Source organism: Cottoperca gobio, chromosome 16 (genome assembly GCF_900634415.1).
Source record: "Cottoperca gobio chromosome 16, fCotGob3.1, whole genome shotgun sequence".
In the NCBI taxonomy this organism is placed as follows: domain Eukaryota; kingdom Metazoa; phylum Chordata; class Actinopteri; order Perciformes; family Bovichtidae; genus Cottoperca; species Cottoperca gobio.
The window spans coordinates 2,956,653-2,967,966 of NC_041370.1; the positions used below are offsets into that span (position 1 = coordinate 2,956,653).

The window sequence follows — 11,314 nt, forward strand, 5'->3', positions numbered from 1 at the left end:
TACTGTGACGCAGATATATGATTATATAATGTAATATAATGTGTAACGTGTGCTTGTCACATCGCACTGAACTCACATGATGTGGAGCGTCAGTAGAGGAGCAGATGCTCTGACTTTGGGGAGCGTGTTGATGTATTAAGCGACAGCTGACATCAGGGTTTGCTCGGAGAAGTCTGACAGTAATTTGGATGAATGTCACATGAAAGTACACAAACAGTATTTGTTGTATGTGTGTGTGTGTGTGTGTGTGTGTCGGCGCTGAGCGAGCGAACAGCAGTGTTTCCATTGTTTAACCGACGTCATCATTAAACCTCAACTATCCAGCGCTATGCTAACGAAGCTTCACACTTTAACGTGAGCCGTGTCGTCTTCAGAGGCAGTTTCCATCTGCTCAGTGTGAATGTTGCAACAACAATGACAGTCGTGATGCTCGTGTTTGAACAACCGTCACAGAAATATCTATTTTTCCATCCTGATGGGATGATTGGGCGGCGGCCTACAGATAGTACAGTAACACACACACAAACACACACACACACACACACACAGAGTGATGGAGGTGAAGGGGTGAGTGGGAGTGACATCTTCTGTTTCACTTCTGTTTCACTTCTGTTTCACTTCTGTTTCAAGTTCCCCCTCACACACACACACGCACACACACACACACACACACACACACACACACACTGTTGTGTGTCATTGAGCAGAATGTCACTTGTTTCTGATTCTTAACCTCTTTTCCGCTGACATTTTGTTTATTCCTGAACCATGAAGACAGTCAGAGATACAAACACACGCCGTGACAGCTCTGTACCTTCCTGTCTGCGCAGGCTTCACACATCCTCCTGTGTTCTGGGTCACGCAGCCTTTGTTCACCTCTGAAGGGTTATAAAACACACAAGAGGACAGAAGAGAGATTGCATGGCGAGGGAAATCCTCTGTGGGAGTAATGGGGGATGAGGAAACAGCCCTGTTTCTTGCTCGTTGCCCACACAGTTAGTGTTTTTCTCTTTCAGTAATGAAACAGTGTGGTGCACACGGTTAGCTGCGTGACTAACGAGGGAGTCCTCGCTTTCAGGTGTTTTCCATTAAAATCACAGCTCGACAAACACACGGTCGCACTCACGTCCGAATGTGAGCAGAACGCTCTTTACTCTGCGGCCCGGCAGGAAGGTGCTTCTGACCAGGAGGAGCAAACAAACAGGCTCCTTTCATTTCAAGCTCAGAGGGAACAGAAGCAGGTGTGAGCCCTTCATGCAGGCAGTACAGAGGCAGACAAACCTCAGAGACACACATGAGACGTGTGCGACATGTTTGTTTCGTCCTTGTTGTGGTTCATGTTTCTAAACCACGTCTTCGGTTCTGCAGCGCCGGTCTCTTAATGATCCCGGAGCTGTCGTCGGTTAGCTCAGACGTTATTTTGTTTACGATGCTAAAAAGCAAGAAAAGATTTTACTCCAATGATTCTTAAACCTTCACACCTTGAAGCGATGTGCATTGTTGTGTTGCTTCTGACTCACTGAAGCCTGAAATGAAACAAAACGGCTTCGTTTTGTTAAAATCGCCACAAAGCTGTTTTTTCTGAGCTCATGAAAAGTTGACTTTTTGGAGATTCGTGGTTCTCACGGCGACAGAACTACAAACATGTGATGACCTTATAGAAGAAGATGCATTGCTGTAGATCAGAGGTGTCAAACATGCGGCCGGGGGGCCAAAACCAGCCCGCCAGAGGGTCCAATCCGGCCTGCGGGAGGACTTTGCAAAATGTAAAAATGAGTTGTTTTGATCATAAAGTAAAATCCTGTTCCAGATACCTGAGACTACACGTGTTGTGCCTGTGTAGACACACGGAGATGTGTAAATGATCAAATGAGGCACAATACTGTTGAAATTGTAACTTCTTTGCACTAAAACAAAGTGGAAGATGTGGAGTTGTGGTTATTTACAGGTTCTTGTGCTGTGGTGTTACTGGTCCGGCCCGCTTCAGATCAGATTGTGCTGCATGTGGCCCCCCCTTTGACCCCCCTGCTGTAGATTAAACTACCAACAGGATATAAAGGAGGTCAAATCACTTCAACATCTGCAGCATTAAAATACAACATACACTTTAATGCAGCAGGAATCTTAATAACACAACACGGACTTCTTTCTGCTCAATAACTTCGTCTTCTTTTGTTACATTTAGCTGAAACAAACTAAACCTGGCGCTTGGTTTGAAAGTTTAAAATGTTTATTAGAGGATTTCTTTTCCCTCCTGTAATAAAAAGCACATCAGTGCAGTTGGGGAGCGATGTGGTGACGGCGACAATGTCTGCAGTTGTGCGTTTGCTTGAGAAAGGAGCACAATGCTGGAGACAAACAACAGACAGAGAGCCACAGATGTTACGTTACTGCTGAATCGAGTGCAGACGGGACTCTACAGCAGGTTGGGAGCGGAGATAAGCACGAGCAGATGTTTGGCTCAGCACAGGTGTACGTTCACACAAACAGTGTTACAGGAACTACTTGTCATGCACAGTGTAGTGTGCGTTGTACACTGGAGGACAATTGATTCTCTTCATATCCTTAAAACACTGAATACACTGATTGTAACCGTCGGCCTGCACACTTTAAATTAAACAAAGATCATCTCTAAATGGTTCCCGGGGCACAGTCCAGCAGCACGATGTTTAGCTTGTCTTTATGTACGGGATGGTATTCACAGTAAAACATGGCTGGACTGAAGGAAGACAATGTGTTGCACGTGACAGAAACAGAGTCTTGTTGCCGGACTGATCCCAGAGAATCCTCCATTGTTTACGTTCCTCCTGTTGCACATTCAAACGTTGCACTTGAGGAGTTTGCTGTTCTTCTTCTGCTCTGTCACGTTCCTCCTGTGGACTGATGGACGAAGCTACGACTGAAGTTTCATCAATGCAGCACTTTAACACCAAGATGGAAACATGTGTTATTATAACTTTAAAGTTGCTCAAGGAAATAAATCCTGCTTGTTTTTGTTTATCTCGTTGATATTTAGTATTTTCTTTGCAAGAGCACGAGGTTTCATGTAAAACATCGTGCTTCTTGTCTTTTAGATTGTCAGACGGGCCGCCCGCTCCACCCGGAGAACGATCGGGCCGCAGACTCCGTCGTTGTTCGAGCGTTTGACACATAAAAAGAGAGGAGATGAAATGTGCTGAAGTCTTGTGATTTATTTTAATATATTTATATAAAACTGAGACAATTTCCCCTCGTACGCACTTTATCTTTTCAAGAAATGTTTTATTTTTAATTTGCATTCATCAGCTGCTTCTGTGCAGAAGGTTGTGCGTTGAATTCTGATGCACTAATGACGTGTCTAAATCAGTGCAATTATGTGACCAGGGGAAAATCAACTGAGCAATTATTATAAATTAGGCCGTAAGCCGCCCATGTGCTATTTAGAACGTGCTAAACATAGATAGTGAGTCCGCGGAGACGCTTCACAAAGGTTCTGTTATCAGGCAGCGACTCAAATTACAATTTCAGCCAATTAAGACATGTTGCTTATTTATCTGTTGGACATATTAAAAAGTAAAAAGCAACAAATAAAAGGACGAGGACGTCAAACAGTGAATTATCCTAATATAATAATACAGCACATAAAGCTTTGACACGATTGTTTCATGAAGTTCGTAAAGAAGAAATCATCGATATGATTTCTGATCCTCTGCAACGACCAATCAAAGGTCAGCATTGTGAGTTTGATCGACTGTGTGCTTTTCTTACAGACCAATCGGAGACGAGGGCGGTGCGACGACACTTAAAAAGAGTTTGTTTGATAAATATTCAACATTTCCACCCGACTCTCTGAACACAGAGGACACTCAGCAACACACGTACGTATACTCATTACTTCTACTTGAACTAAATATTCATACACTTTAAGATGTAGCAACATTAACTGCTGTATGCGCCTCATAATAGTGTCAATGTTGTTTTATTACCTGAGTTTATTTTATTTAATGTAAGAGCTCAGCGGGGCCGAAAGGTCAAACTGAGTTTTATATTTGTGTCTAATTGCGGCTACAAAGACAAGATGTATTATTCAAACGCACGTACCGATCCTTTAAATTAAAATAAAATAAAATTACAATATTAAATATGAAAACATCAACAACAAACAATATAAATATAAAGATTTATTTTATTTTTATAAAATTGTAAGTACACCTCAAATCATTTAGACTTTTTTGGTTGTATTTATTGTTTTTGTTATTTCTTGTTAATTACTGAAGCAGTAAAGCCCAACATAGACTAAGTAGTTAAATTCATTTACAAAAACATTTTTATATTAGTGCATTTATTTTTATATGGACCTTTAAAAATGAAAGCAGCTCTGAGGTCTTGAAAAGCACTATAAAAATTAAATGTATTATTATTATTATTATTATTATTATTATTATTATATTATTATATTATTATTATTATTAATAAATACATTATGGTAATCTGAGCTAAACATGTTGAAATAGCATTAATGTTTATTTGTGTATCTGTGATGTGTTTGTGTTTCCTGCACAAACTGCGTAAACTAAAAACATAAAGTGTGTAATTCAAAAACAAATCAAATCAAAAATGTGTTAAATTCAGTTCAGGTGCCCCAAAAATGTGAATATAAATAGAGCAGAAACACTTCTGAATAAATGATCCAGTAATCCCGCCTTGAGGGTATTTTATAGGTTCATCCGGATGTAACGTGCGACGAGCTGACGGCAGTGTGAGGACGGACGATCACAACGTTTCAAAGCCAAAAGCAGAATTTTTAATCAATGTGTCAGGATTAGTGTTGGTACAACTTTGTGACCTTCATACATTTGAAATATTCATCCTAATACTTTCACGCAGAGGGCTATAATTCATGTTGGCGTACATTGCGGGTCGTTTGTGAGCAGATCGAGCCCCCGATGCTTAAAACAAAGTGAGTTCCAGAAGGATCTTTGGACATTTTCTGCGTTTATTAGACAGCTGACAGCAGAGAGAAGAGGAAGGACAGGCGGCGAAGGGTCCTGCTGGACGCAGAGCGAGGACATTGAGTTCTTGTCTGGTACCAAACCCCCCCCCCCCCCCACCGAGACCACCGGGCTGCTCAAACTTTCATATTTCTCTAAAACTTAGAGCAAGTTGCTGTTATAGGGAAACAATACAACAACTTATCTACATTATAACTCCAGTTTATTCTTTTCTGATTCTGATTTTATATTGTTTTGTTAGTTATTGTAATTTTAGTGCAAACCAGAAGCCAACGTCGTGTCTACTCGGCTACTTATACAGTATGTTACATTTAATCTTTACACATTAATACGAAGCGTTCTGCACTAATCTAACCTCTGACTTTACTCTCTTGCACTCGCTTTAAGACTCAAACTGTCGTGTCTCCACGATGGGACGGTGTGTGTCCTGTGTGGCTGCGTTCAGTTTTATGTTTAGGGTTTTAATTCACATTTGATTCACAACCTGTATATTTAATTTTAAAGGGTCAAATCAATATAAAAGCAACAATAAAAGTCTTTGAAAAGATGTGTCTGTGCACAATAACATACTGTACACACTAGTAAGGAAGGAAGGGGGGGGGGAGAAGAGAGGAACATGTACCTTTAAACCACAGTCTGTGTGCTGCTGCTGTGGTCTCTCTCTTTCTCACTTTAAACGTGGAGAGATCCGTCTTTCGTGGAACAGGGGAGGAAGAGAGGGGGTGTGAGAGGCAGAGGGGGAGGACTGGGATAAGAATCTGCACCTTAACTAAATCAAGGCCCACCACAAGCCGGCGTACGCTGCGTCTCCTCTCCGACGTTTGTGTGTTTCTTCTCCTCCAAAGCCACCACAGGCCGCCTCCTCTCTCCTCTCAACTCGTCTTTTATCTTCAAATCTCTCCAAATCTGAGACCACCACAAGCCCCCCCTCCTGCTGAATGATTTCTCTCTGCAGCTCCAGTTGATGTGTGTACACACTGACGTGATGCTTCTGCAACATTAATCAGCTCAAATGTTTCTTTGTACGTATCTGTCGATAACTTAGTTCAAACTTCTTCTTCTGTGAATCATTTAAAGCTGCAGCACTTCTTACTCTGTCAATCTTTTATGTTTCATCGACTACACGTCAGAGAGGTGTTAGTGTTACCCCCCCCGACCGTCTAAGTTATTTGAACATCGGATCGCCTAAAGAGTAATTGCATCTTAGATGATTAACATTTATAACTTACTGATTGATTCATGCGTTGGTCCTTTAAACGGCACAAGACTCAGTTAATACACTTCTTATTAAAGCATCTTTATCCCTCTGATCTGCAGGTTCGTCTCGACACGATATGTCTCCAGTATTGTTCTAAATTGACTGTTTTTCAGACGTGTGACTGAAATGAAGAACCTGCTCGTCCTCCTCGTTGCTGCGCTCGCGTCAGCAACAGGTGAGATGAACTGACTGCACATTAATAATTCATTTGGACTCGTGGTCTGTTTGGTTTCGTGCACCAACACGTGACTTCTGCCTCCTTCTCTCAGGGGCAGAAGAGGTGATATACGCTCAGGTGGGAGACACGGTCGCCCTCAAGCCTCCACAGGGGATAAATTTACAAAAGTATTATTTGTACTGGATGTTTGGTAAAGAAGACGGACTTCAACTCGCCTGGCGCAACACCTTAAACGGAGATTGGACCACTCAAGGTGAACACATCTTTCTGCAGATTATAATGTGTTTTTAGCAGATGAAACGTAGAAGAATATTCTAGACAATAACAACCGTTGACTTCTGGTCTCGCAGAGGAACTCTGGAGAAACATGTCGTTGAGGTCCGACAACTCGCTGGTGCTCAAACACATCCAACGAGAACACTTTGGGACTTTTTTCCTTAAAAAGAAGTTTTCTGTCGGTGAAACTTCCATCACTTCGTTTAAACTTCTCAAACTCACAGGTGAGTTTAACTAAGTCGACATCCTTTTAGGTAGTTGTCAACATGCTCGATAGTCTGGGGGTGTCACGATAACCGTGATATGTTTTAAATGAAACATCGATATAATAAGATTGTGCAAATAATTCAGCGGAAAATCATTTTGAGAGGAATTAATTCACCAAAAAAGAAACAAAATGCACAATAAAAATTATATTAAATAATTAAATACAATTATTTTGATAAAGATATCGTATCGTATCGTTTTTGTGAATTCTGTATATATTAATTAGTTTTTAAAACCTGTTCATTATTAGAGCATTTTTGTAAATGGAATGAAAATACTGAATTATCTTCAACATAAAGAAAAGAATCAAAGCTTTAATAATTCATCATCTCCACTGTGTCTCCTAGTGACTGTGGACCCACCGTCTCCTCTGCTGCCGGGCGACTCTCTGTCTCTGTCCTGCAACGCAGAACCTCTTCAGGGTCACAAGAGTCCGGAGATACACTGGCTGAATCCTCGGGGGGAGACAAAGACAGGTCGAGTCACCTTGAGAGCCACAAGCCAAGACAACGGCCGGTGGACCTGCGTCGTGACAAATGATGACAAAGTGAACGAGGCCAAAGTTTCCGTCACGGTTGTGGGTGAGTTTCTGTGTGTGTGTGTGTGTGTGTGTGTGTGTGTGTGTGTGTGTGTGTGTGTGTGTGTCTGTGTGTTGTGTGTGTGTGTGTCACAGAAGTGTTGTCTCGTCCTGAAGATAACTATTATTTCTCTTCTCCTTCCTGTTCAGACCTCTCCCCAGCTCCTCTACGTCCCCAGTACACGTCTGAGTCCTTGTCTCTCACCGTCCCCTGTTCCCTTCCTGCTCACATCTCCTGGGGACAAATCAAAGCGAAGGACATCAAGGAAATTCACTGGCACTTCACCCCCAGAGCAGGCTCGAGTCCACAGAGGCTCTTCTCCCTCTCTCTGGAGGATCCGCTGACCTGGAGGGCAGACCAGCCCAGAGGACTGCGCCCTGTGTCAGACCCTAAAAAGGGAGATCTGTCTTTGACCAGGAACCGAGGCAGAGAAGACGACGCAGGAGAATACGTGTGTGCCCTGGAATTTAAAAACGGTGTGACTGTGCACAGGACTGTGCACGTGAAGGTGCTGCGAGGTAAGTCACAACAAAGTGCTCCGTGCTGCACTCACATGTGAGATGTTTGTTCTTCTTGTCGCAGCGTCCCCCTTCTGGACGTCCACTTTCTTTGCAACCTTCCTAATCATAATTCATAACAAGTTGTTGGATGACAGTCGTGTCTTTGCCTCCTCTCCGCTGCACCCTGCGAGCGTCTCCATCTCCCTGCTGCAGAGTTTATCTGCGAGTGTCCCAGCTATGTGTCTGACACACTCGTCTGGCTCCGCTTGTTTTAAGTGCAGCGAGCTCCAGGAGAGAGTGATAACACCGGGGATTTTAATTGGACTCTTTTTAATTGTTCCAAAGGATTCACGATGTCACATTTTAATTCCTCATTTTTATCTGAACTATTATTAAACCAGGAACATTGAAAAGATAGAAGTTTATCAATCTGATGGATTCATTCTCAGTGTGTGTGTGTGTGTGTGTGTGTGTGTGTGTGTGTGTGTGTGTGTGTGTGTGTGTGTCACCACCACCTTCCTCTGAACACAATTAAATGTCTGTTTATTAAATGCAAAGCTGCATTAAATTAAGGTTTAATTATATTCAAACTGAATTAAATTAACAAATTAAAACCTTAGAACTTTTTCCCTTTCATGTTTTAAGTTACTGATAGTTAGTTCAAGATATATATAATATAATATAAGTAACAAATGGTGTTCGATTGATCTCGCTCGAGTCGCCGGCTCTGCTTCAGGTTGTCGATAATAACTTCATTATCGATTCGTCTGCAAGTTATGAACTTTCCCAGCTTGTCAAATGTTCTCATGCATTTAACATTTCCTCCGTGCAGTCGCCTCCTCTCCAGGAACACACTTGATTTCTGGCCAGCAGCTCAACCTCACTTGCGGCCTCGGCCATCCGCTGCCCTCTGACCTGCGTCTGAAATGGTCCCCGCCCGAACAATCGTCCCTGTTGTTGACGCCTGACCGCCACGCCGCCCACATCACCGTCCCGGAAGTGGGGACGGGAGACGGCGGAAAGTGGAGGTGTGAGCTGTGGCAGAGCGACGAGCGGCTGACGTCGGCTGAGATCACTCTGAAGATCGGTGAGTGCAGGAAGCGAGAGCAGAGCAGGAAATGTGACAGGAGCGTGACCTTGTGGATGATGTGTTCTGATGTTTGACGCCCGTCTCTGCTGCACACAGATCCCAAGCTGAGCTGTGTGGATGCTGGTGGTCATATGCAGCATCACGGTCATCGTAATCCTCCTCCTCGTCCTCGTCTTCATCCTCTGCCGACGCAGGAAGGTACAGTCAAACCCTCCTTATTGCTTTCTGTATCTCACGAGTGTGGCTTTGATAGTAATCTGTGATCGTCTCTCTCCTGTGGCCGACATCAGCAGAAGAGGAGACACCTCAGGCGTCAACTGTGCCAATGCAAAACGTACGTAACAACGCTGTCATGGCCATGAGGTGTTTCATGAAGATACAAATGTTAATAAAATCAACATATTTCTTTTAGTTGCTTTGTCTCTTTTCAAAACTCATAAAGAAACCTGTGATTTTATATCTTTCAGCCCGAAGCCCAAAGGATTCTACAGAACATAATATCTCCCAAAGACATTTTAAAGAGGACATCGCACCCGATTGAATTTCTGTTCAGATAAAATGGATTTTTCTGTCGTATCTACAAAAAGTGTGAATCCCTGAGACTCTGCTGGTGCGTTAGAGGATCAAAGACACACAATCCTGTTCTACAGTTGTACATATTGGATTGTTTTTCATTTGCATTTCACAGAAATGTTCCATTGAATCATCATTTTGACATTAGTTCACGTGATAACTGCTGTTAATATTTGTTTATGTTCGACTCTCTTTCCTCCACGTTGAGTCGAGATGTGTTTTATGATGCTGTATAAAACTGCACTGGCTTTTATAAATATTTACATATATTATTTTCTACACACTTTATAAATGGAATTAAAACAGGATTTGTTTATTTGCCGCTGACGTTTTTCAATAAAGTGTTAAAACCTTTCATGATGGCGTCCATCATTTCAACACACGCCAACACATTATACCGCCATCACGTCACCATGTCGGCGTATCTGTCCTCTTTACACCACATCTGCTCAACAAGGTCGACACTGAAAACCTCTCAGATGTTCATTTCATTATGTCGGGCTGCACGTCAGTGACGCTCCAATCTGACGTGTGAATACGCACTAAATAAATCGTGTGTACGTGTGACCCTCTGAGCAGCATGTGAGACTCAAACACGAGACACGAGGACGACAACACAACGATGAAACCATTGTATCTGTGCGTGTACATCCCTTCTGCCTTCTCGTTCCACGGCATCCTTATATAGTGAAAACTTTATGAATGAACACATGCAGAAACACTTACATGCTGTTCTTTGGTGGACAAGACGTGCACCAATCTGTCAGTGCTGAGGAGAAAGCTGGTCCCAGTGAAGCGTTATCTTATTACATATGTGCAATTTGCATACAATTCTAGTGAACATTGGATAAAACCATGTTTTAAAATTCTTGTTGATTTTGTTGACATATTAATATTAAAAGGTTTTTGCAGAGGGAATTTTGTATCACTCTTTAAATCTTTAAAATATGTCAAACTAAATACATTTACGTCACATTTTTAGGAACAAAATTGTATATAAATCAGGTTTTGGATGATACATCAACAAACCCCTCTGTAGAAACCTTCAGAATACGGATGGAAATGACACTGGAAAGTTTAGTGTCTGTAAGTTTTACTGAAGTGGAGATTTCTGGCTCAGAGTCTGAGAAAAAACTACATTTGAGAAAACGACCTTTAAAGATATGTGGAGAAATCTACAGATGCAAATACACAACGTTTGGTCAGACTAACTCCTAAGTGTGTGTTTTTTGGATGCTTTCTTTCCACTAGTGTGAAAGAAGACATGTTATTGAAGCAAAAACATCCACGTAAGGACTACTGCACAGATAGTTTACAGAAAAATGCACATGTGGGATTGCAGAATATAAACGAATGATGAATTCTCGTCTATCTGCTGCAGCGTGAGAGGAAGCAGCACCTGCAGCTGAGCAGTCAGAGGCCAGGGTGGAGTGTTTGTTACACAGGAGTCTGGAGCCATTCTTCTACGAGTTTGGCTTCAGATTCAGGGAGGACGCCTCCGCCTCTGGACTGTCTGCAGCCTGAGAGGAGGCCGACAAACCAGCAGGCCGATCAGAACATGGAGGACAGTGTGGCCTGAAGATACAGGAAGCAGATACGTGCC

The 11,314-nt window shown here is 42.5% G+C and overlaps 1 protein-coding gene across 1 annotated transcript in view; it reads left to right on the top strand.

Annotated features, from left to right (window-relative positions):
• Positions 1 to 10,068, top strand: part of LOC115021281 (T-cell surface glycoprotein CD4-like) — a 14,398-nt gene extending 4,330 nt beyond the window's left edge. Inside the window, 11 exon segments of the mRNA XM_029451603.1 lie at positions 3,750 to 3,857; positions 6,363 to 6,424; positions 6,519 to 6,680; positions 6,778 to 6,927; positions 7,318 to 7,551; positions 7,698 to 8,066; positions 8,881 to 9,135; positions 9,235 to 9,248; positions 9,250 to 9,336; positions 9,429 to 9,472; positions 9,606 to 10,068. Of these exon segments, the coding sequence (XP_029307463.1) occupies positions 3,750 to 3,857; positions 6,363 to 6,424; positions 6,519 to 6,680; positions 6,778 to 6,927; positions 7,318 to 7,551; positions 7,698 to 8,066; positions 8,881 to 9,135; positions 9,235 to 9,248; positions 9,250 to 9,336; positions 9,429 to 9,472; positions 9,606 to 9,636 (1,516 nt within the window). The 3' untranslated portion in view covers positions 9,637 to 10,068.
• Positions 10,069 to 11,314: the final 1,246 nt, after the last annotated feature.